The 27,156-nt window shown below is 42.6% G+C and overlaps 1 protein-coding gene across 5 annotated transcripts in view; it reads right to left on the bottom strand.

Annotated features, from left to right (window-relative positions):
- The window catches only part of IL21R (interleukin 21 receptor), a 50,842-nt gene extending 23,686 nt beyond the window's left edge, over positions 1-27,156 (bottom strand). For 2 of the 5 annotated variants that reach the window (XM_030925272.1, XM_030925273.1), the window contains exons 1-2: positions 26,703-27,150; positions 26,103-26,243 (exon numbers count right to left, since the gene is read on the bottom strand). In XM_030925272.1, coding sequence (XP_030781132.1) covers positions 26,103-26,152 — 50 coding nt within the window. In that variant the 5' untranslated portion in view covers positions 26,153-26,243; positions 26,703-27,150. Of the gene's footprint in view, positions 1-26,102; positions 26,244-26,702 lie in introns of all 5 variants that reach the window. The other 3 variants (XM_030925274.1, XM_030925275.1, XM_030925276.1) reach the window with 2 other exon arrangements.

Here is a 27,156-nt window from a genome sequence, read left to right as displayed (position 1 = left end):
CTTTTCTGTCTTGGGCAGAGGAATGACCCACCAAGCTGGCAATGCCAGGCTCCTCCTGGGACTTGTCTGTTGTACCCACCAGCTCTGTGTCTGTTTGAGGAAGTGCCAACCACAGGGCAGTGGTCCACCTGTCTAGACTCAGGAGCCCCTCCCAGACCAGCCCCCACAGACAAGAAGGGAGCTAAAGCTAAATCTAAGAGGGATGTCCCCTGCAGGACCCAAGTCATAGGCATGGCTTTCTCCAGACACTATCCCTGACTCCACAAGGGGAAGACCCTCCTCCTCGGCGCCGGGGTTCCCAAAGATCCTCCTCTGGCCCATCCATAGTTCCCTCTGACCTCCCTCACAGAGTCACCAAAGAACCCTGGGTCAGGGCACAGGCTGGGGAGCCAAGGAGGTTCAGATGACCAACTGTGTGGCTCTGGGCCAGTCCGTTGCCCTCTGTGAGCCTTGTAAAGTGGAAACAGCAAGGCCTGCTTCCAGGCTTCTTGTGAGAATTCAAGGAGGTGATTTGCATAAAACCCCGGGGATGGCCCCCATCACATAAACACTCAACCAACAGCTGAAATTGATGGAGAACGTAGAGCATCAGAAATGGAAGGGGTCTCAGAATGATCCAGCCAAGAGTTGCCAAAATATCTCATTTCCAAAATTTTGGCCATATTTGTATACTGTGTGCACTGTTGTTTATTTAAATATATATTTTAATGCATTTTCCATAGATAAGCACACTTAAAAATTTAACTCCAGCATCATCCTAAGCAGTAACATCACTACTCAAATAAAATAATGTTGGGGTAGATGCTGTTTCAACCTGCTTTTAGGAATATGAATCTTGTGGGATTCCAACCCCTGCAGAGGCCACTTTGAAGATGTGGCCTCTGATCACAGGAGGGGGAGTCTGTGGTCTGCCCCCTCACTATTGTGTCTACATCCATCACCCCAGCCACAGCGTGAGTCCTGACATAGCTCTGTCCCTGTCACTCCCTGATGGCTTTATCTTGACCACAGCACAACAGAGTGCAAACTCCTTTGCCCAGATTCAAGGTTCCTCATCCCCAGCTTGACCAACATAGCAAGACCTTGTCTCTACCAAAAACAAAAATAGAAGTAAAAATAAGTTAGCTGGGTGGCACGCACCTGTGGTCCCAGCTATTCTGGAGGCTGAGGAATGAGGATCGCTTGAGTGCAGGAGGTCCAGGCTGCAGTGAGCCATGATTGCACTATTGCACTGCAGCCTGAATGAAAGAGTGAGACCCTGTCTTTACAAAAACAGACAAACAAAAAACTCCTCATCCCTCTTAATTTCTTACCTCTGCCTACATCACAGAGCCCTAGGGATGCGGAGCGAGTACCTGCTGCTTCTGCCTGCCCGGCGTCTCTTCCCAAAGAGCTCCTCCATCTGAGCTGCCTCTAGTGGTTTGCCTGAGGCTGACTCCACCCCATGCTCCACAAAGTGGGCTCCTGACCCAGGCTTGGCCAATAAAAACACCCCATCTGTCTGACCACAGTGATTGCATCAGGGATGGATGTCAACTCAGGCAAGGCCAGTGAAAGCAGTCCTGAGATTTTTTTTCTAGAACTCTAGAAAACTGACACTTTTTTGGTATCTTCTGAGAGCTTGTAGCCATCTTTGTCACCTCGTAGAGATAGCCTCCTTGAAAATGGCATCCATACTGAGAAATACAAATCAGGAGTCCCCATGGCATCATGTGAGGTCCTGGATCCAGCCATATCTGATGTCCACCCTGTGGACTTCTCATTTCCATGAGCCAAAAACCACCTATGTTGCTCAATCATGTTGAATTTCTATTTCTGTCGCTTGCCACCAAAGATCCCTGACACAGTGGAGTAGAGAAAGGAGCTCAGAATTTGAAACCAGAAGATCTTGGGAGCAAATAGTAGCTCTTCTCTGGGTCTTTTACTCTCTGAACTCAGTGACCATCTCTGAAATGGGGACAATAGTGCTCACTGCACCTGGCAGTGAAGAAGAGGCTGTGAGAAAGCAGATGTGGTAGTGCTTCATGGACTGTGAAGTGCTGTACCAGTGCATGGGTTTCCTGACATTACTGGCTGACTACCCTGAATTACTCATCATCTCCCCGGCAGCCCAGCCTTCATCATGCGTCTCTGCCTCTGCCGGAGCAGACTCCTCCCCTCCAACACCTTTCCCCTCCCATCCTCTCAACTCAGCTTTCATGGTCCACGTGCTGTATCCCTGCAGCCACATTGGAGTGTTCCAGAACTCCTGCCACTGGCCTACTGCATTTGAGGTTTTCACTGGTGCTACTATTAATTATCCACTTACTATTGATCTTTACCTTGCCTTCTATTTTTTACTCCAATAAACATGTCTCAAAAATATTGTATCATGACCATCAGCAGATAACTGACATGAAATAGACAGGGAGTGTGTGCCATGCTGGTTAAGACACAGACTATGGAGCTGGCCGGTCTCAGTTCAAATCCCAGCTCTGCCACTGACAGGTTTTGTGGCCTCGGGCAGTTTGCTTAACCTTTCTGGGCCTCATCTGTAACATGGGAATAACAATGATCATGGTACCTGCCTCATAGGTCCTTGGGAGAATTACATTAGTCAACATTTATAAAGCATTTAGAACAGTGCCTGGCATATGGGAGATATTATATAAACGTTACTTAAACAAAACAATCAACTTACCATAAAACTAAATACAATAAACCATAAAAACTAAACACAAGAAAAACAAAGGCAGTAATTGAATTTTAGTGAGATGCTACTGCCTGCCTGAGAGTCCTAGAAGCTGAAGAAGTGGTTTGTCTTTGTTTAAAGTTAAGAAAGGGAGGCCAGGCACACTGGCTCATGCCTGTAATCCCAGCACTTTGGGAGGCCGAGGTGGGAGGATCACTTGAGGTCAGGAGTTTGAGACCAGCCTGGCCAACATGGTGAAACCCGATCTCTACTGAAAATACAAAAATTAGCCGGGCGTCATGGTGTGTGCCTATAATCCCAGCTACTCTGGAAGCTGAGACAGGAGAATTGCTTGAACCCAGGATGAGGCAGAGGTCGCAGTGAGCAGAGATTACACCACTGTACTCCAGCCTGGGCAACAGAGCAAGACACTGTGTCTCAAAAAAAAAAAAAAAAAAAAGAGAGAGAGAGAGTAGTGTTTAAGACACGATAGCACCAGATCGAGAGTCTTGCTTCCTCCGTCAGCAGGGCGAGTGATGAAAGGCCTAACGCTTTCACTAGGGGATCCAGGGATATTTAACACTGGTTTAACACTGTTTAAAATAAACTGCTCACTTCTGGAAAACATCAGCTTAAAAACACAGACTTTCTCCATCACTCCCTCCTCACGCTCCCACAGCACCACTTGGGGCCTCCCCTAATTCCACTGCCTTCTCTGTCCCGAATCCAAAGACCTTTTGGGTCTTTGCACGCAGGCCGACCCCTGAGGGCAACAGCACCTTATCCTCAGATGCAGATCGGGTCACCATGTGTTTCCTGCAAGGACAGAAGTTGTCTTAGGAGGCGTCTTGCTACAGGAGCCCCTTGATATGGTTTGGATATTTGTCCGACCCAAATCTCATGTTGAAATGTCATCCCCGATGTTGAAGGTGGGGCCTGGTGGGAGGGGATTGGATCATGGGGGAGGATTTCTCATGAATGGCTCAGCGCCATCCCCTTGGTGATGAGTGAGTTCACCTGAGATCTAGTTGTTTAGAAGTGTGTGGTGCTTCCCCCTTCTCTCTTTTGCTTCAGCTCTCGCTATGTGATGTGTCTGCTCCTGCTTCACTTTCTGCCTTGAGTAAAGGCTCCCTGAGAGCCTCCTTACCAGAAGCCGAGCAGGTGCTGGCACCATGCTTGTACAGCTACAGAACTATGAGCCAATTAAACCTCTTTTCTTTATAAATTACCCAATCTCAGGTATTGCTTTATGGCAATGCAAGAATGGCCTAACACACCGCTACAGCACCCAACCTCTGCAGTGTCCTATGGAGGAGTGAAGCGCACCTGACTTGGAGTGCGCCAGGTGCCAGCTGCATGTCTTTGGGTAAGTTCCCTAACCCCTCTGATTCTCTGTTTTCTCATCTATAAAATGGAGGTCATTAATCTTTGCTGCAGTTTGTCATGAGCATTAAAAGCATCATCGAATTTGAAGTCCTGTAGGTGCGTTTATCCACCAGTTTCAGTCCTGAGAAATATTTCCTGGAGTTGCTATAATTCACACTAAAAGTTGACCAACTTCAGGAGATTCTGGGGAAATGGAGAAGCTTGGGGCAGGAAATTAGATTGAAGTGAGTGCTATGGAGAATATAAGGTGCTTAACTTCATGGTGGATGCAGTGGCTCATGCCTGTAATCCCAACACTTTGGGAGGCCGAGGTGAGTGGATAACCTGGGGTCAGGAGTTCGAGACCAGCCTGGCCAACATGGTGAAACCCATCTCTACTAAAAATACAAAAATTAGCCAGGCGTGGTGGTGGGTGCCTGTAATCTCACCTACTCTGGAGGCTGAGGCAGGAGAATTGCTTGAACCCGGGAGGTGGAGGTCACAGTGAGCCAAGATCGCACCACTGCACTCCAGCCTGGGCAACAGAGCGAGACTCTATCTCAAAAAGAAAAAGAAACGAAATACAAAGGAAAACCACAATGACATATCATTTTAACTTTGTCAGATTAGCCAAAACTAAAAGTCTGATGACATCACACATTGCTCAGGATATGATTAATAGGAACTCTCATTTATAGCCAGAGGAAATGTAAATTATTATCACTGGTCTGGTAAAAAGTTTGGCATGACCTAATAAGAGCGAACACATGCCCTACCTAAGACCATGTAACTTCACTCTTGAAATTCTTCTGGCGTGTCTATAGTAGCATTGATTTTAACAGTGAAAAATTGGAAACAATCTAAATAGCCATCATCGGGAGAGTGAAAAAATAAATCGCAATATTGTCACTCCGTGTAAACATGAATGATTTACAGCCACACACAACAAAGTGAATGACTCTCACCAACAAAATTTGGAGTGAAAAAAGGAAGTTCGAGGACAGCATAAGCATAATAACAGCATCTACACCACACTGTAAACCATACAAAATCATCCTATATATTGTTTAGGTGAGCATACCTGTCATAAAAGTATTTAAAATTTCATGGGGATAATAACATCAAATTTTGAATAGTATGGAAAAGGAGGGGGTGTGAGAAAGAGGAATGTTCAAGGGTCTCAACAGTTCGGTAAAACTTGGTGAAGCTACCATGGGTGCTGATTATATTTTATGCCCTTTTGTATGTTCAAACTATTTCATAACATTTTAAATGTAAAGGAGGCTGAGTTTTGTAAAATCAAACATGGATGAGGGACTTCCACTTCTGGCTATAATGAAGTGACCGTTGTCAGACTAATCCTCCCAATAAGGGCAACTACTAAGCAGAAAAAAGAAAAACTGCACAAGAGAGTGCCAAGTTATATAGTACTTAATAGAAAAAAAAAAATGCATTGAAGCTCTGCACGCAATTTCCCCTGAAATCATTTGCCAAGTCATTGAAAATAAGTAGCATGCCAAGAAACTTAGCAAATTAGAAGAATTAGAGTTCAGGGCCTGGCAAAAAAAGATGGGCCCTGGTGAGTACTCAGCTATTTAGAAAAGACTATTCCTTGGGAATAAGGAAAAATTAGAAATAGTTCATTCTTGACTGCATCAAGGTGTGATCTGCTTATATGCTATACATCTGCTAGAAGAAAATTTAAACCGACCTAGAAAAAGTTAGCTTCGTCCAAAGCCTCTATACTTTTTATACATAATGTCCAACATTCAGGTAATTACAAGGTAAACCAGAAAACAGTAGCAAATGATCAACAATGAAGATAAAATAGATAATAGAAACAGTTACATAGGTGAATTGGAAAATGGCATTATCAGATATGATTTAAAATAACTATGATTAATGTGTTCAAAAATTCTCCCAGAAATTTGGAACCTATTTAAAAAGTAGCAATCCTAGAACTGAAAAATATAATAACTGAAGTTTATAAGAACTGAAGAGATGGATTTGGCAACCTAGTAGCAACATCAGAAGAGAAGATTAGTAAACTGGAAGATTGGTCAATAGAAAATACCAACATTGAAGCATGCAGAGAAGAAAAGTTCAAAAATACAGAAAAGAGCAAAAGAGACATATAAGACATTGTGAAAAGATCTAACATACATGCATTTGCAATTAAGAAACAGAAGAGAGAGAAAACAAGGTAGACAAAATAGCAGTGATCTTAGTAAAAAATTTTTTCCAAGCTAACAAAAGACATTAAGCCACAGATTTAAATAGCTCTACAAACCACAAAAGGGATAAATACAAAGAAAACCACATCTGGGCATATCCTAGAAAAACTATTAAAAAAAATAAAAGACAAAGATATGCAGTATGTGGAGAAAAAAGACACTTCACCGTGTTCAAGGAAAGCAACAATAAGACTGGCAGCTGACTTTTTAACAAAGTGATGGAAGACAGCGGGCAATGAAACAACTTCCTTCAATGCTGAAATTTCAAAAGCCAACTTAGAATTTTATACCCAGAAAAAAGTCTCTTAAAAAATAAAGGCAGGGTCAATATAATAAGGAGATCTATAAAAATATCACAGTTAACATCATACTTAATGGTAAAAAAATGAAAGCTGTGCTCCTAAGATCATGAACAAGACAAGTACGTCCACTCTTGTGACTTTTATAAAACATTTTACCAGAGGTTCTAGCCAGGGCAATTAGGCAAGGAAAAGAAATAAAAACCATTCAGATTGGAAAAGAAGAAGTAAACCATTTCTCTTTGCAGATAATATGATCGTGTATATACAAAACTAAAGGAATTTACACCTAAAACAAACAAAAACCAATTAGAGTTAATAAACAAATTTAGCATAGTTGTAGAATATCAGATCGACAAAAATAATGATATTTTATACACACTGGCAATAAATAATCTGAACATGAAATTAAGAAAGTGATTTCATTTACAATAATACAAAACAGAATAAAATAGGTTAAAGTAAATTTAACACAATTCATTAGTTATATTAATATGAGATGGATTCATTTATTCGTGTGAGACTTGTGCAATAAAATCTACAAATGTTATTGAAATAAATTATAGAAAACCTAAATAAATGAAGGATATACCATGTTCACAGATTGGAAAACTTAATGTTATCAAGATAATGCCTCGAATTGATCTACAGATTCAAAGTAATCTCTATAAAAATCCCAGCTGGCTCTTTTCTTTTTTTTTTTTCACAGAAATTGACAAACTAGGACTGCCTGAGAGTCCTAGAAACTAGAGATGTGGTTTGTCTTTGTTTAAAGTTGAAAAAGGGAGGCCAGGCACACTGGCTCATGCCTGTAATCCCAGCACTTTGGGAGGCTGGGAGTAGAATAGCCAAAAAGATTTTGAGAAAGAACACAGTTAGAGGCGTCAAACTTCCTTATTTCAAAGCTTACTACAAAGCTACACTTATCAACACTGTGGTACTGACACACAGACGTACATATAGATCAGTGGGATTGAACTGAGAGTTCAAAAATAAGTGCATACATTTATGTTTAACTGATTCTTGATGTGGGTGCCAAAACAATTCAATGGGGAGAAAGAATAGTCTTTAAAACAAATGGTACTGCAGAAATAGATATCCATGATGCAGTATAATGAAGCTAGATTTCTACTTCACACCATATACAAAAATTTACTCAAAATAGATTAAAGACCTAGATGTAAAAAGTAAAACTATTAAACTCTTAGAATAAAACCTAGGTGCAAATCTTCATGACCTTGTATTAGATAATAATAGTTTCTTAAATATGATGCAAAAGCATAAGTAAACAAAGAAAAAATAATCTATTAAACTGTATCAAAATTTAAAATGTTTGTGCTTCAAGGATACTATCAAGAAAGTAAAACTGGCCGGGCGCGGTGGCTCAAGCCTGTAATCCCAGCACTTTGGGAGGCCGAGACGGGCGGATCACGAGGTCAGGAGATCGAGACCATCCTGGCTAACACGGTGAAACCCCGTCTCTACTAAAAATACAAAAACTAGCCGGGCGAGGTGGCGGGCGCCTGTAGTCCCAGCTACTCGGGAGGCTGAGGCAGGAGAATGGTGTAAACCCGGGAGGCGGAGCTTGCAGTGAGCTGAGATCTGGCCACTGCACTCCAGTCCAGGCGACAGAGCGAGACTCCGCCTCAAAAAAAAAAAAAAAAAAAAAAAAAAAGAAAGTAAAACTATAACATGCAGCATGGGAAAAAGGTATTTGCACATCATGTATTTGTTAAAGGTCTGGTATTTAGAATATGTAAAGAACGCTTGCAACTCAAGATCTAAAAGACAAGAATTAAAATTTTAAATGGACAAAATATTTGAATAGACATTTCTCTAAAGAAGATAGCCAAACAACAAACACATGAAAAGGTGGCCACTGACCTTACTCTCTAGAGAGATGCAAATCAAGAACATAATGAGATACCCCTTCACATGCATTAGGAGGGTAACAATAATCAATCACAAATGTGAATGAGAAATTTGAACCCTTGTACATAGCTGGTGAGAATGTGAAATGGTGCAGCCACTAAGGAAAACAGTTTTGCAGTTTCTCAAAACGTTAAATGCAGTCACGTGCTGCATAATGACATTTCAGTCAATGACAGACTGCATATACATAGGCGGGCCCATAGGACTATAATGAAGGTGAATAATTCTTATTGTCTAGTGATGTCATAACACAACACTTTACTCATGGTCTTGTGACGATGCTGGTGGAAACAAATTTACTGCACTGCCAGTCATATAAAAGTATAGCATATGCAGGGCTAGGTGCGGTGGCTCATGCCTGTAATCCCAGCACTTTGGAAGGCTGAGGCGGGTGGATCATTTGAGGTCAGGAGTTGAAGACCAGTGTGACAAACATGGTGAAACTCCGTTTCTACTAAAAATACCAAAAAATTAGCCAGGCGTGGTGACACATGCCTATAGTCCCAGCTCCTCAGGAGGCTGAGGCAGGAGAATCACTTGAATGGGGAGGCAGAGGTAGCAGTGAACCAAGATCATGCCACTGCACTCCAGCCTGGGCAACAGAGCAAGACTCCATCTCAAAAAAAAAAAAGGTAGCCTATACTATAGGCTTTATACAATTGTATATACAACTGTACTATACAATTATGTATTGTACATAATGCTCGATAATAATAGTAAACTATGTTACTGGTGTATGTATTTACTATACTATATCTTAAATCACTATTTTAAGGTGTACTCCTTGTACTTATTTTTAAAAATGTTGGATGGGCACAGTGGCTCATGCCTGTAATCCCAGCACTTTGGGAGGCTGAGGCAGGCGGATCACTTGAGGTCAGGAGTTGGAAACCAGCCTGGCCAACATGGTGAAACCCCGTCTCTACTGAGAATACAAAAGTTAGCCAGGCGTGGTGGTGTGTGCCTGTAATTCCAGCTATTTGTGAGACTGAGGCACAAGAATCACTTGAACCCAGGAGGCGGAAGCTGCAGTGAGCCAAAATCGCACCTCTGCACCCCAGCCTGGGTGACAAGGCGAGACTCTTAAAAACAAACAAAAATGTTAACTGTAAAACAGCCTCAGGCAGGTCCTTCAGGATGGATTCCAGAAGAAGGCACCGTTATCATAGGAGATGCCAGCTCCATGTGTGTTTTTGCCCCTGAAGACCTTCCAGTGGAACAAAATGTGGAGGTGGAAGACAGTCATATTGATGCGCTTGACCCTGTGTAGGCCTAGGCTAATGGGTGTGCTGTGTCTTAGATTTTTTGTTTTTTGTGTTTTGGGTTTTCTTGGGATGGAGTTTTGCTCTTGTTGCCCAGGCTGGAGTGCAATGGCACAGTCTCGGTTTTCCTGGGTTCAAGCGATTCTCCTGCCTCAGTCTCCTGAGCAGCTGGGATTATAGGCACCCACCACCATGCTTGGCTAATTTTGTATTTTTAGTAGAGACGGGGTTTCCCATGTTGGCCAGGCTGGTCTCGAACTCCTGATTGCAGGTGATCCGCCCTCCTTGGCCTCCCAAAGTGCTGGGATTACAGGCGTGAGCCACCATGCCCGGCGTGTCTTAGGTGTTAACAAAAAAAAATGTTTAAGTAAAAAAATAAAAAATAAAAAATTTAAAAATATAATATATAAAAACACTTTTAGAATAAGACTATAATGAAAAAATATTTTGTATAGCTGTACAACGTGTTTGTGTCTTAAGATGTGTTAGTACAAGAGTGCATGAAAACACTTAAGATAAGTGTTATTGCAATAAGATAACTGTTATTACAAAAGTGTTATTCAAAAAGTTTTAAAAAGTTAAAACGTTTATAAAGGAAAAATGTTGGCCGGGCGCAGTGGCTCACACCTGTAATCCCAGCACTTTGGGAGGCCAAGGCGGGCAGACCACGAGGTCAGGAGATCAAGACTATCCTGGCTAACATGGTGAAACCCCGTCTCTACTGAAAATACAAAAAAATTAGCCAAGTGTGGTGGCGGGTGCCTGTAGTCCCAGCTACTAGGGAGGCTGAGGCAGGAGAATTGCTTGAACCTGGGAGGTGGAAGTTACAGTGAGCTGAGATTGCGACACTGCACTCCAGACTGGGCGATAGAGTGAGACTCTGTCTCAAAAAATAAAATAAAATAAAATAAAATAAAAAAGGAAAAATGTTACAGTAAGCTAAAGTTAATTTATTATTTTAAAAATTCAAATAAATTTAGAGTAGCCTAAGAATCCAGTGTTGATAAAGTTTACAGGAGTGTACAGTAATGTCCTGGGACTTCACGTTCCCTCAGCACTTACTCACTGACACCCAGAGCAACTTCTAATCCTGCAAACTCCATTCATGGTAAGAGGCCTACACAGGCGTGCCATTTTTTCATATTTTATATCATGTTTTCACTGTACTTTTTCTATGTTTAGATACACAAATACAATTGTGTTACAGTTGCCTACAGTATTCAGTACCGTATCATGCTGTGCAGGTTTATAACCTATTGGCAATAGGCTATAAGACACAGCCTAGGTGTGTAGTAGGCTATACCATCTATGTTTGTGTAAGTACACTCTATGACATTCACACAATGACAAAATTACCTAATGACACATTTCTCAGAATGTATCCTCATCATTAAGCAATGTGTGACTGTACAATGTTGCCATCTGACCAAGAAATTTCACACCTAGGTATATAGTGAAGAGAATTGACCGGATGCAGTGGCTCATGCCTTGTAATCCCAGCATACTGGGAGGCCGAGGTGGGAGGGTTGCTTGAGGCCAGGAGTTTGAGACTAGCCTGGATAACATGGCAAGACCTCATTTCTACAAAAATTAAAATTAAAACATTTGCTGGGCATGGTGGTATGCACCTGTGGACCCAGCTACTCAGGAGGCTACGGTGGGAGGATCACTTGAGCTCAAGAGTTTGAGGCTACAGTGAGCTGTTTTTCACACCATTGCACTCCAGCCTGGGTGACAGAGTGTGACCCTGTCTCAGAAAAAAAAAAAAAAAAAAAAAAGAAAAGAAAAAAGAAAAGAAAGCAATTATGGATGTATGTCCAGAAAGAAATTTATAAACCGTTGTACACAAATGTTCACAGCAACATTATTCATAATACCAAAAAACTGGAAACAAGCAAAACTTCTATCAACTGGTGAATGGATAAAGAAATGTAGTATATCCATGCAGTAGAATATTATTTAGCCATAAAGGGGAATGAACTACTGATACATGCTACAAAATGGATGAACTTTAAAAATTCATGCTAAAGTAAAGACACCAGACACAAAAGGCCTCATATGGTATGATTCCATATGTATGAAATGTCCAGCATTGGCAGATCCATAGAGACAGAAAGTAGGTTAGTGGTTGCCAGGAGCTGAGGCTGAGGGGCCGGGGGATAGAGAGTAACAGCAATGGGTGTAGGTTTGTTTTTGGAGTCATGAAAATGTAGAGTTAGTGGTGATGGCTGCACAACTTTGTTGAATTGCACATCTTAAGAGTACATTTTCAGTTTTGCAAATTACATCTGAAATATAGATTTTTGAAAATGAAGGCAAAATAAGGATTTTTTTTCAGACAAAAAATAAGTGAGTGATTTTGTCACTGATAGACCTGCATCAAGAGATATACGACAGTGAGTTTTTCAGGTAAAAGAAAAATAATTCCAGATGGGAAGCAAGGTACTATAGGGTGAAATAAAGAGCAACAGAAAGTACTCTAAATATATGAATTAGACTGGGCATGGTGGTTCACATCTATAATCCCAACACTCTGGGAGGCCGAGGTGGGTGGATCACCAGAGGTCAGGAGTTCGAGATCAGCCTGGACAATACGGCAAAACCCAGTCTCTACTAAAAATACAAAAAATTAGCCAGGCGTGGTGGTGCACACATGTAGTGCAGGCTACTAGGGAGGCAGAGGCAGAAGAATCACTTGATTCTTTGCCTCCCCGGAAGGCGGAGGTTGCAGTGAGCTGCAACTCCAGCCTGGGTGAGAAAGTGAGACTCTGTCTCAAAATAAATAAATACATAAATACATAAATAAATAAATAAATAAATATGATTTTTAATGTCTTAACATGCTAATGATGTAAACCCTTATACACAGAATTAAAATACACGACCATGAAACCCCAAAGGTAAGAAGAGGTGAGTAAAGTTAAAGAGGACTTTGTACAAGAGGACTTCAAATTGTACAAGAGGACTTAAAAAAACTCATGGAAACATGGAACTGAAGATAACTATTAAAAAATAAACTCTATTTCTCAACATAAATTCAGTCAAGGTCAAGGCACTTTTGTAAGTGATGATCCCAGGCATATAGTCCATCTCCAAAGAATTGGGGAATCCTGGGAATGTAACAATATCAATGCAGTCTTCTTTACATTATTAACTAAAGAAAAATGGGTGATCATTGAAGATTGCTTAAGATTAGGAGACAAAAGGAAGTCAGAAGGAGCCAAACAGGACTTTAAGGTGGATGCCTGATTTCTCATGGAAACTGTAAAATTGCCCTTACTTGATGGCAAGAATGAGCAGGAGTGTTGCTATGGTGGAGGAATCTCTGGTAAAGCTTTCCTGAACATTTTTCTGCTAAAGCTTTGGCTAATTTCCCCAAAACACTCTCATGATAAGCAGATGTTATCATTCTTTGGCTGTCCAGAAAGCCAACAAGCAAAATGCCTTGAGCATCCCAAAAACCTATTGCCAGGACCTTTGCTCTTCTTGACCCGTCTGCTTTTGCCTTGACTGACCTCATCTACCTCTTTGGAGCCATTGCTTTGTCTTCAGGATGAACTGGTAAAGCCATGTTTAATCTCCTGTTTCAATTATTTGAGGAAATGCTTCTGAATCTTGATCCCATTTGTTTAAAATTTGCATGGAAGTTTCTGCTATTGTCTGCAGCTGATCTGGACACAGTGGTTTGGCACCCAGTAAGTGGGAAGTTTGCTCAACTTTAATTTTTCGGTCAGAATTGTGTAACCTGAACTAATTGAGATGTCTATGCTGTTGGCTATTATTTGGGCTGTTAATCATTGGTCCTTTTCAATTAGGACATGAACAAGATGAAATTTTTCCTAACAAATTGATGTGGATGATCGCCCACGGAGGGCCTTATCTTCATCATTGATTTTGCCATTCATCCACCCTAGTTGCACCATAAATTTGATGTTTGTTCCTGCTTCAATTTTAGCAGAATTCATGTTGCAATGATAGGGAGTTTTTTTTCAAACAGACGCCTTATCCTTCTTAGTGCCTCAAACTAGATCCTGTTCAGACATGTTACAGCAAGTTAGTACAAGTTTATTTTGGTGCAGAAAAAAGTTTGAACTTCATGCATAGTATTTTCATAATTTGAATTTTCCATGAACTTTTGGAAGAATTCATATTCGGTGGATCCTAATAATAATAAGTATGCATATTGTAATCTCTAAGATAAGCACATAAAGAATTATAAAAGAAAGTGCAATGACAAACTAATAGGAAAAATGGAATAATAATTTTTAAAACTTGAATAGAAGAAGGAAGAATAGATAGGTCAGAAAAGAAAACAAATAGCAAGATGGTAGACATAATCCCAAACACATCAGCGCTTTGATTGATGTCTGAAATAAAAGGCAATCTTAATACCAAAATTTGACATTAAAGGAAAGTGGAATTACAGGTCAATCTTTCTCATAAATAATATCCAAAATATCTGAAACAAAATATTAACAAGTCAAATCTAATAATATGGACAAAAATAGATAACATTATTATCATATTGGTTTATTTCAGGGATGTAAGGTTAGTATGACATTTAGAAACTGTAATCAATTTCACCACGTTAACAGAATAAAGAACAAAATTTATATTATAGTTTAATAAGTTCAGAAAGCACATTTAATAAATTGCGACACCCATTCAGGATTTTTAACACCTGTCAGGAAAGCAGAAATAGAGAAGTCTTCTTTAATCTAATTAAAGATTACACACACACATACACACTCACACACACCATACATAGCTAACAGTATCCTTTGTTGTGAAATGTTGAACACTTCCTCACTGAGGTCAGGGCAAAAACAAAAACATCTTACACTGGAGGCGCTAATTAACATAATAAGGCAACAATAAGAAAAATTTAATTTATAAAGATGAGAAAACTATGTGTTTAAATTATATAAGAATTGAGGAACCAGAAAAGTCCATGATACTCAACAAATAAACTATTAGAATAATAATTGTTAATCAAAGAAGCTGAAGATGAGATCAATATAAAAATCTATTGTATTTCTAACAATCAGCAAAATTGACAAACCCTTAGTTAAACTAAGAAAAAAAGAGAGAAGACTCAAATTAACTAAAATCAGAAATGAAAGAGACATTGCAACTATGTCACAGAGATGAAAAGGATTCTAAGAGACTGCTATGAACAATTATATGCCAACAAGTTGGATACTTGAAATAAATTAATACGTTCCTAGACATATACAACCTACCCAGACTGAATCATGACAAAATAGAAAATCTAAACAGACCTAAACTAGAAAGAAGATTGAATCAGTAATCAAAAACCTCCTAGAAAAAAAAAAAAAAAAAAAAGCCCAAGACCAAATGGCTTCACTAGAGAATGCTACCAAATATTTAAAGAATCAACACCAATCCATCCCTAACACTTCCAAAAAATTGAACAGAAGAGAACACTTCCAAACTCATTTTATGAGGCCCCAGTACCAAAACCAGACAAAGGTGCAAGAAAACAAAACTATAGACCAATATTCTTGATGAACACTGATGCAAAAATCCTCAACAAAATGCTAGCAAACCAAATTTAACAACACATTAAAAGGCTGTACACCATGACCAAGTAGGATTTAGCTGCAGAATTCAAGGATAGTTACAAAAATCAGATGAATGTAATACATGAAATTAACAGAACAAAGGACAAAAATCACATTGTCATCTCACTTGATGTAGAAAAAGTATTTGAAAAAATTCAATACTCTTTCATGATAAAGAAAACATTCAAGGATCTAGAAATAGAAATAAATTACCTCAACATAACGAAAGTTATATATAAAAAGCCCACAGTGAATATACTCAACAGTAAAAAACTGAAAGCTTTTCCTCTAAGATCAGGAACAAGGCATGGATGCCCACACTTGCCATTTCTATTCAACTGGAAGTTCTAGCCAGAGCAATTAGGCAAGAAAAGAAAAGGTAATCTAAATTGGAAAGGAAGAAATGCAATTATCTTTGTTCACAAATGACATGATTTTATATGTAGGAAACCCTAAAAATTTTTAAAAATGGTTAGAACTGATACATGAATTAAGCAAAGTTGCAGGATACAAAATCAACACTCAAAACTCAGTTACATTTTTTACATTAACAACGGACAATCCTAAAAGAAAATTAAGCAAAAAATTTCATTTACAATTGAATCAAAAAGAGAAAAGTACTTAGGAATAAACTTAGCCAAGGAGGAGAAAGACTTGTATAAAACATGTTGAAGGAAATTAAGGAACACAGATAAGTGAAAAGACATCCCATGATCATGGATTGGAAGACTTAATATTGTTAAGATGACAATACTGCTCAAAGAAAACTGACTTTAATATAAACCCTATCTAAATCTCAATGACAGTTTTTGCAGAAATAATAAAAGAATTCACCCTAAAATTCATAAGGAACTTCAAGGGACCCTAAATAGCCAACATAATCTTGAGAAAGAAGAACACTCAAAAGGAAGAAGAAGATGGATGAGAAGGAGAAGAAGGAGGAAGCTGGAGGCCTTACATTTCCTGATTTCAAAATGTATTAAAAAGCTACAGTAATCAATACAGTATGGTACTGGCATAAAGACAGATATACAGACCAATGGAACAGAATAGAGAGCCCAGAAATAAACCCTTGTGTATATAGTCAAATGATCTACAAAGGCACTAAGTCTATACAAGAGGGAAAAGGAAGTTTGTTCAAGGAAATAGTGCTGAATGAACAAAATATCCATGCAAAAGGATGATATTGGATCCTTATTTTACTCCATAGGCAAACATTAACTCAAAATGGATTAAAGACCTAAACATAAGATCTGAAACTATAAAACTCCTAGAAGAAAACATATGGGAAAATCTTTGTGAAATTAGAATGGGCAATGATTTCTTGTATATGGTAACAAAAGCACAGGCAACAAAAGTAAAAATAGACATATGAGACTACATCAAACTTTAAAACTTCTGTTCAGCAGAGGAAATAATCAGTGGAATCAAAAGGCAGCCTATGGAATGGGAGAAAATATTTGCAAACCATGCAAGAGATATGGGGTTGATATCTAGAATAGACAAAGAACTCCTACAACTCAATAACAGCACAAAAACAAACAACTCAATTTAAAAATGGCCAGGTATGGTGGCTCACACCTGTAATCCCAGCATTTTGGGAGGCCGAGGCGGGCGAATCACCTGAAGTCAGGAGTTCAAGACCAGCCTGGCCAACATGGCAAAACCCCATCTCTATTAACAGATGCAAAATTAGCCAGGCATGGTGGCAGGCAACTATAATTCCAGTTATTCAGGAGGCTGAGGCAGGAGAATTGCTTGAACCTGGGAGGTGGAGGTTCCAGTGAGCCAAGATCATGCCACTGCACTCCAGCCTGGGCGACAGAGCAAGACTCTGTCTCAAAAAAAAAAAAAAAAAAAAATGGACAAAGGACATGAATAGACATTTCCCCAAAGAAGATCAGCAAATGGCCATTAAGTATATGAAAAGATGCTCAACATCAGTAATCATCAGGGAAATACAAATTAAAACTACAATGAGATATCACCTTGCACTTGTCAGAAAAAAAAAAGAAAAAGAAAAGAGCAAGTGGTGGTGAAGATGTAGAGAACTGAAACCCTTGTGCACTTTTAGTGGGATTGGAAAATGATGCAAAACCTTTTAAATTTTTTTAAAATTCAAAATCTAGAAATACCAGACATATATCCAAAAGAAATTAAAACAGCATCTCAAAGAGATATTTGTGCACCTTTTTCTGCAGCATTATTTACAATAGTTAAGATGAGCAAGTAACCGAAATTTATTGATAAGTGAATAGATAAAGAAAATGTAGTACATACATAATGGAATATTATTCAGCCTTTAAAAAGGAGGAAGTCCTGTCGTATGTTACAACATGGATGCTTCTTGAGGACATTCTGCGAAGTGAAATAAACCAATTGCAAAAAAACAAATACTGTATTGTATCACTTATATGATATATGTAAAGTAATCAATCTCATAGAAACAGAAAGTGGAATGGTGATTGCCAGGGACTGGGGGAGGGAGAAATGAAGAGTTGTTGTTCAGTGGGTATAGAGTTTCACCCATGCAATATGAAAAAGTTCTAGAGATCTCTTGTAAACCAATGTGCATACAGTTTACAATATTGTACTGTACATCTAAAAATTGTTGAGGGTAAAAAAGATCTACTGGTTAATAAAATCCAAACCGGGGACACTATACTTTGCACTACATTACCCTCTCTTGTTAGATTAGCAGAGAAAAAGATCCATAAACATTACAAAAGCAAAGAAAGGCAGGAAGCCCTCAACTGGTGGTCAGTTGAAGTGGGCTGGGTTTGATAGCTATTTCTTTTTATATCTGGAACTTTAGCTTTAAAAAGTGTTAATAGGCCGGGCGCGGTGGCTCACGCCTGTAATCCCAGCACTTTGGGAGGCCGAGACGGGCGGATCACAAGGTCAGGAGATCGAGACCATGGTGAAACCCCGTCTCTACTAAAAATACAAAAAATTAGCCGGGCGCGGTGGCGGGCGCCTGTAGTCCCAGCTACTCAGGAGGCTGAGGCAGGAGAACGGCGTAAACCCGAGAGGCGGAACTTGCAGTGAGCCGAGATCGCGCCACTGCACTCCAGCCTGGGCGACAGAGCGAGACTCCGTCTCAAAAAAAAAAAAAAAAAAAAAAGTGTTAATAAAGTTGTAAAGTATAAAAACTCATTATATTTCTGTACACTATGAATAATCAAGAAATTTTAAAATTATGCCATTTATGTCAGCATCAAAAAATCAAATATCCAAGAAGAAATCCAACAAAAGATGTATGAGACTTTTTTTTTTTTTTGAGATGGAGTCTTGCTCTGTCACTCAGGCTGGAGTGCAGTGGCACAGTCTCTGCTCACTGCAACCTCTGCCTCCTGGGTTCAAGCAATTCTCCTGTCTCAGCCTCCCAAGTAGCTGGGATTACAAGCATGCACCACCATGCTCAGCTAATTTTTGTATTTTTAGTAGAAACAGGGTTTCACCACGTTGGCCAGGCTGGCCTCAAACTCCTGACCTCAAGTGATCCTCCCACCTTGGCCTCCCAAAATGCTGGGATTACAGGTGTCAGCCACTGCACCTGGTTGAGGTACAAGACTTCTACACAGAAACCTACAAGACATTACTAAGAAAAATTAGAGAAAATATAAATAAGTGGTGGTACATGTTATGTTCATGGATTGGAAAATTTAATATTTTAAGGATGCTAGTCCCCTCTAAATTGAACTAAAGTTTCAGTAAAATCCAAAGTTTCAAGAAAAAAATCCCCAGCAAGATTTTCTTTGGTGGAAATTGACAAGATAGTTCTAAAATTTATATAGAAATGCAAAGGACTGAAAATAGTTTAGACAATTTTGAAGAAGAATATCAAGACTTATAAAGTAATTTAGAAAGTATGGCATTGTTGCAAGGAAAAGCAAACTAACAAATGGAAAAGAATAGAAACAGTAGAAATAAACTCATGTATTCAACCACTTGATTTTCAGTAAGTCACCAGTGCAAGGCAGTGGAGAGAAAACATGATGTTTTCTTAAATGATGGTACATTAATTGAATATACATATGGAAAAAGTAAGCTTTGACCCCTACCTCACACCATACAGAAAAATAAACTACAGATAGACTGTAGACCTAAATGTGAAAGGTAAAACAATAAATCGTCTAGAAGAAAACATAGGATAATATTTTTATCACCTTATTGCAGGCAACACTTCTTAAACAACACACAGAAAGTTCTGGTCATAAAGAAAGGCTTATAAATAAACTTCATTAAAATTAAGAATTTTTATTGATCAAAAGTTTCCATTATGAGAATGGAAAAGAAACTGAAAGGGGAAGAGGGAAAGAATTATATATACATATCTATGTGTAAATTTATAATACAATATTATTATATATTTATAAAATATAAATTATACATAATAAATATATATAATTTATTTATGTATATATGGAGAGAGAGAGAGAAATAAATATAAACAATTCCAAGTGCTGGAAAGGATACAGAGTAACTAAACTCTCAGTCTCTACTCAATATTCTGGTAAGAGTGTAAATTGACACAACCACTTTGGAAAACTTCTGCTGAGCAGAGACTCAACATTTCCGTTTCCAAGTTATATAACCAAAGAGAAATGTAAGCATATGTGCCAAGCAGACATGTACCAGCATGTTCATAGCAGCATTATTTACAGTCTCCCCACACTGGAATGAACCCAAGTTCTTGGTTTCCCTGTATCTTTTTTCTGTCACATGATTGAGGAATGGGATCCATCTAGTTCCTCAAGTCAGCCATTCTCTCTAATGTGCCTCAGGTGGGGACCAAAGAGAAATGCAAGCATATGTGCCAAGCAGACATGTACCAGCATGTTCATAGCAGCATTATTTACAGTCTCCCCATACTGGAATGAACCCAAGTTCTTGGTTTCCCTGTATCTTTTTTCTGTCACATGATTGAGGAATGGGATCCATCTAGTTCCTCAAGTCAGCCATTCTCTCTAATGTGCCTCAGGTGGGGACCAAAGAGAAATGCAAGCATATGTGCCAAGCAGACATGTACCAGCATGTTCATAGCAGCATTATTTACAACCTCCCCACACTGGAAAGAACCCAAGTTCTTGGTTTCCCTGTATCTTTTTTCTGTCACATGATTGAGGAATGGGATCCATCTAGTTCCTCAAGTCGGCCATTCTCTCTAATGTGACTCAGGTGAGGACATGGGGCTGAAAGTGAAAGGTGGGGAGTGTGGTAAAAGTAAAATGGCCCTATTTCCCATAGGGATCACAAATAAATGAGGTGGGTGAAGAGGGACTCCCCAGAGGTGCCGGGAACAGGAGCCAACAGGTCACCAGAAGAGGAAGTGTTAAGGCAGAGGGACTTCCCGAGAGGGAACACAGAAGAAAGAACTCCTAAAGTTATCCAGGGTCTTCAAGGACTTCTGCCCACGTGCTCTCCTGCTGGTCCTCCTCTCTGACCTTCCTGCTATAGCTGTAGAGCTGTGGTTCCTCCAACTCCATTCTCACTCCAACCATGTCATTCCATGGCTCTCTGTTATCCACAAGAGAAAAACCCCAAATTCCTTGTCTGGTATTCAAGGCATTTCAGGATCTAGCCCCCAGGATTCATACCGGACTTCAGGCTCATCAGACCACTGACAGCCTCACCAACATGCCCCATTCACCTGGCTTGCACACCTGTGCATGTGCTGTTTTAGCCACGGAAACTGTCTGTCCTTTTTGGCTGACTGTTAACCTCCTACTCAGTCTTCAAAATCCCACTCAAATGGCAGTTCCTCTGTCAATCTTTGACCTCTCCAAAGAGCATGAGTCACTCCTTCCTCTGGGGTCCACCCTCCACGTGGTACATAGCTCATGGTGTTTTCATCTATATTCTGGGCACCTTCTAGGCAGGGACAGTGTGTTTCTTTGTTACTGCTGAATCCTCAGTGACTAACCAGTGCCTACAGTGGGTACTCAAAACATTTGCTACACGAGTGACTAAATGGGAATGAATTGTGAACAAACATTATCCTCAATGTTAAGAACTATATAGACCATACACTCCCAAGTTAAATCTTACCCTTTTTGACCCCTTTTTCTGGAGCCTAGGGGATTGAGAGCCTTATGTATTTGGTGAGGATAAGTTTTGTTGTTGTTTTTTGTTTTGTTTTGTTTTTCAGATGGAGTCTCATTCTTTTGCCCAAGCTGGAGTGCAGTGGCACGATCTTGGCTCACTGCAACCTTCGCCTCCCAGGTACAAGTGAGTCTCTTGCCTCAACCTCCCAAGTAGCTGGGATTACAGGCGTGGGCTACCGAGTCTGGCTAACTTTGTATTTTTAGTAGAGACAGAGTTTCACCATGCTGGTCAGGCTGGTCTCAAACTCCTGACCTCAGGTGATTCACCTTCCTCGGCCTTCCTAAAATGCTGGGATTGCAGGCATGAGCCGCCGCACCTGGCCGAGGATAAGAGCTTTAATGCTTCAACCTTTTCCCCCTACATCAGGGCCTTTGCACATGCCGTTCCCTCTGCCTAGAATGCTTTCCCTGCAGCTTCTTTCCTTTCTCATCCTCTGGATTCAAGCTCAGTGTTGCCTCTTTGAAGAAGCCATTCACCCTATGTGAACTGGGTGTATGCTGCAGATTCTATACCCCACATCCCCTAGTTTGTCTCCTTCATAGCAGGTGTGATGTGAGGAATGGTTTTGTAAATGTCTCTGTTGTATGTGTTTATAACTTGTTTCTGTACTGAAGCATGAGCTCCCAGAGGTTGGGTAATTGACCTATTTTGTTCAGCACAGTATCTCTAGTGCAGAGAAGGGGACGTGTAGGTGTCCAATAAGTAGTTGAAGAAGAATGTTAAGTGAATGAATGAATGAATGAATGAATGAACGAACGAATGGGGCTAAAAATTGAGGCAGCCCCTAAGAGGTCCTAATTTCCTCATTAGCTTCCTCACTGTCCGCAGAAACTCCCCCCAAACCCACCTCAGGCAAAACCCTTTGCTCCCAGAGTGTGAATAATCATGACTAATGTAATCAGATTAGTAACAAGGAACTTTCAGAGAAGGACAGTGGGCTGCTCAGGGTCACACAGCGAGTTCTCATCTCAGTGAGTTCTCAGGCTGGGGAAGAACTAGCCCAGTGGCCCTGGGTCAGAAAGGAGACTCTGTCACTCACTCACAGTGGGAACTTGGCTCTATCTCTACCTTTCTCTGAGCCTCAGCTCTCCTCATCTGTGGAATGGGTGCAGCAGGCTTAGCCTGGATGAGGAGTGTGAGGCAGGTTAGTGTGGTTAGTGTTAGGTGTGTGGTTAGTGTTAGTTGCTTTTCATCTTTTTTTTCTTTGCCAGTGGCAAGGGGTGGGTTATGGGTGTCTGAAGACAGGCATGTTGGGGACCTTAGGCTTACAGCTTAATCAGTAGAAGATGAAGGTGAGAGGAAGGGCCTTCTCCTCCCTAGCTCGTGCAACCTCTGAGGTTGTGCGACCTCTCAGCTTATCTCTCTCTCCTAGCCAGGCAACAAATCTGTATTAGCTCCAGCAATCTTTCCCTCCTGGCACTTCTTCCAGCCTGTGCAACCTCTCCTAGCTGTGGAGCATGAGGTTCCAGTCCCAGCACCGGCACCTCCCACTCCCCACCCCCACTGCCTGTGCAACCTCTATCTCCCTGCAAGCCCTGCCATCCTCTGCAGCCTTGCCCAAACCTTGCAACCTCTCAGCCTCTGCAGCCAGATCTCACTCCAGCTTCATTTCCTCCAGCCCAGGAGAGGCTGCTTGTAGAGCAGTGAAAGGAGGCTTTGAACCATGCCACGAGGTGGGGCGGGGCTGGCCACCCACCCTCTCTCTCCCCTCAGTTTTCAGCAGCCCCCTTCAGCCTGCCCTGACCCTGGCCAAAGTGGACTGGTGTTACTGATTCATTCTGCAGAAAGTTGGCAAGCCCTCGTCCTAGTCAAGCCCGCTTGGCAGACGGGGAAAGGAGACCCAGAGAAGTCCAGGGTCTTGTCCTGTTCACACAGTGGGGGATGGCAGGGGTCTGGGCTGGGAGCCAGCCTGGTGCACCTGCCCCACCTACCTGGGGACAATTTGGGCAGGGGTTGGGGTCATCAGATCCTTCCTGTGGGCTTCAGAGAACAGCAGGCTGGGTTCCTGATGCAGATGTCCTGGGCAGTCGGGGCCCTCCATGGGGCCCCTGCCCCCCAGCTCGGGGAATATTCTCAGGTCGTTTCACAAGTTCCAAGTTTACTCAGAGGTCTTATTTGAGCTGTCATGAAAAGTCCCTTTGGCCTGGGGCCAGGGCAGGGAGTGGGGGCGGTGGCACCTGTGAGCCCGGGGTGGGACTGAGTTCCTCCCATTGCCCCCTCCCCCTCCCCCTCACGTGTTCGGGGGCTCTGGAGGGCAGGGAAGGAAGGCATTTGAGGAAGGGGCTGCAAGGGCGAGAAGACCCTTTTCCTGGAGGAAGTATCTGTTCCCCTCTCTTCACTGCTCCCTTCTGGACGGTTCCCTGAGTGACCCTAGAAAAACCCCCACCCCACTCTGAACCTCAGTTTCCCCATCTGTAAAAGGGGGGAAGCAGAATCATCGTAAGAGCTCTCATTTATTGAGGTCTCTTAAATGCCAATATGACCAATAATATTTATTATTTTATTTTTTATCTGTATTTTCACAGCTAAAAGCAAAGAGCTCTTAAAAATTTAAAGTAAAACATAGGCCGGTCACGGTGGCTCATGCCTGTAATCCCAGCACTTTGGGAGGCTGAGGCAGGCAGATCACTTGAGCCCAGGAGTTCAAGACCAGCCTGGCCAACATGGTGAAACCCTGTCTCTACTAAAAATACAAAAATTAGCCAGGTGTGGTGGCAGGTGCCTGTAGTCCCAGCTACTCGGGAGGATGAGTCAGGAGAATCACTTGAACCTGGGAGGTAGAGGTTGCAGTAAGTGGAGATCCGGCCACTGCACTCTAGCCTGGGCGACAGAGCAAGACTCCGTCCCAAAAAAATAAAAAATTAAAAAAAAAGTAAAACATAATAGCAGCCACTTCTCATGAGCCATCTGTGCCCAGCTCTTTTGCCTTCCTCATTACACTGGCTCTCACTGTGTACCCCAGAGCTTCAGGACCTAGGGAGGTGCCTGGGCCATGGTAGATGTTCAATAAATAATAGGTCGAGTAAATCCTCACCACAGACCTAAGACAGGCATTCTTATTCCTATTCCCACTCTTACAGATACAGCAACTGAGCTGCAGACAGGTTAAGTGGCTTCCTCAAGGTCACACAGGTACTAAGCGGTGGAGCTGGGACTTGAACCAGGTCTGGCCAGCTCTAAGTCACAAGGGATGGTGTGCTGGGAAGCCAGGTCCAGTGCCCCCATCTAACCGCGGGCACCCCTTCCTAATTGTGGGGAGAAGGCCCCTGTGCCTGCCTGTGAGGATGCTAAAGGCGCTAGCTTCCCTCTCTGGTTGTGGAAGGAATGGATACCCCGTTCCTTTCATTCATTTATTTATCAGGCACCCGGGTGGTCCTGATGCTACAAAGAGGTGGGTTCCTCCCAGAGCTTCTGGTGGCTGGCTTTCTCTTGAATGGGCCTCCTCCTCCGGTATCCACTCCCTACTCTACTGCCCACAAACCCCTTACTGGCTCTAACCCTCACCTCCCAGTTCCTTCTCCTGACCTGAAGCCAGGATCGCTGGGCAGTGGGAGCCTGCAGTCTGAGCTCAGAACGGTCTTTGCCTTGCTCTCCCTGCCTCTCCTGGTCCTGGATTCTGCCACCTCCTATCACAAGGCTCTTAGCTACCTCCACTGTGGGACTGAGTGAGGATCCGGACACCCTCCTGGCAGTGGAGCGGGCAGGACAGGGGCATCGCTGAGCCCACTGTGGGGAGCAGGTGAGCAGGGTCTCTCCTCGGGGGTTACCCATCCCCGTGGGAATGAACACTCAGCCATCCCCATCCAATGCTGCTTCTCAGAAGCTATCCAGGACCACAAGTCTTGTTTTCATGTTATTCTATCTAGCACATAGTGGCCTTGTCCTACAGACTGGCATCCAATCCCAGCTCCATGTCATCTGGTCACAGTTAACCTGGGGCAAGATTATCCCCACTAAGCCTCACTCTTGTCACCTGTAAAATGGGCTGAATGAGGCTGCCCGCTTCACCTGTTGAGGACTATGGGAGACTCTTAAGTGCCTACAACATGGTGAGTTGGCACTGGGGGGACCAGAGCCAGGTGGCTGGCCAGGCAGGACCACAGCAGCCTGAGTGTGTCCCTCGCCCTCTGTCACTCTTGGAATCTGGCCCTTCATGTGCTCAAAGCTTCTCATGCCACAAACTCCCTTCCTCAAAAGAAAAGGGCCAGCTAGGAGCATAGCTTTCACCCTGTTCCGCCCTGAGGTCCCCACAACCAGCTCCACAAGGATGGAGGTACCTTGGTCCCCATTTCATAGATGAGAAAACCATGGCTTCTCGAGGCTAGAAGCAGAGAGACTTGCCCAAGTTCATGGAGTGAGGAAGGCGCGTGGCCGGGTTTTGACCTGGCAGGTTTTCCCCGACTCCACCATGTGCTTCTGAAAGCCCCACTCTGCCCCCAGGGAATCACAGATGTCCTCCTGGCAGCAGCCTCCCGGCTGTGAATGCCCCGCACCTGATCTTCTGCCTCACTGAGCAGAGACGTCATTCCTGCGGCAAGTCCTAAGTTCCCGCTCCCCAGGGCTCCTCCACCAGGAATGTTTCCTCCTTTCCCATCCTTCCACTCCCCTCTCCTCAACATGCACAGGGAACTGGGGTGGCCTCTTACCATCCGACGCGTTCCCCGTGCCTCATGAGAAAGATGCAGCGACAGCTCATGGGATCACCTGGCTTGACTGCCCAACCTGCTACGTCCCGATTGAGTCACCGAGGGAAAATCACTCTACCTCTCGCAGCCTCATTTCCTCATCTGTGAAATGGGCACACCAGCCCTTGTTTTGAATGACTGGGTGGAATCAAGGTTGTAAGACAGAAATTGATACAGAATGGGTCCCATCAGGCTCTGCACCCATGCCCATTGCCACCTGGCTCAGCCGCCCAGAATCAGGTGACTGACACATTATGTTTGGCTTGAAACTGGCTTTCCTTCCCCAACCCGCTACCTTTTGGAGGCTGGTTTTCAAGACAGAGGGTCATCTCAGCCACACCCCTGCTGCCGGGCCCCTAAGCTGTGCTGACCAAGGGACCTCAGCCTCAATTCTGCCCAGTCTCACTGCATGAACCTTCTTTGCCTCGGTGTCCCCAATTGTGACTGGGGCACAGTCCTCTGAGGCCTCCCACCGTGACACTAGATGCAGCAGGCAGGGAACAGTCCCTCCTGGGCAGAGAAGGCACCCTGGTCCCAGCGGAGAACCAGGGCTGGAGTTACCTTCTGCTTCGGCTTCTTTCTCAGAAATCCATTCCGTGTTGTAGGGGGCAATCTGATGGGCTTCTGAGGGTGGCAGCTGGGTTCAGCGTGGGGGTGACAGATGAGGGTCTGAGAAAGCAGGCAGAGGCCTGGGGTGAGAATCCACACCCAGCCCGAGTCACCAATCAGGCTGTCAGAAGACCTGTCACTCCAATGATGGGCAGCTGGGCCTCCAGACAGGTGTCCCACAAAGCAGCAGACAGAGGAAGGAGACGGCAAGGCAGGTACCAGGCGGCTGCAGCAAGGATGCACGGGCCGCAGACAGACACAGCTGCGTGGCTGTCAGCCACACTCAGGGAGAGGCAGGCAGAGGACCAGACGCCGAGCTTATGGTCATTCAGCAGAGAGACGGCAGTGGGTCTGTCCGAGGCTGCTGGCTGCCACCCAGCCACATGTGCAGAGTGGGGAGGAAGAG

This window comes from Rhinopithecus roxellana, chromosome 20 (assembly GCF_007565055.1).
Source record: "Rhinopithecus roxellana isolate Shanxi Qingling chromosome 20, ASM756505v1, whole genome shotgun sequence".
NCBI classification, from domain to species: domain Eukaryota; kingdom Metazoa; phylum Chordata; class Mammalia; order Primates; family Cercopithecidae; genus Rhinopithecus; species Rhinopithecus roxellana.
The sequence above is the reverse complement of the archived record's forward strand: the minus strand, read 5'-3'. Positions and strand labels throughout refer to the sequence as shown.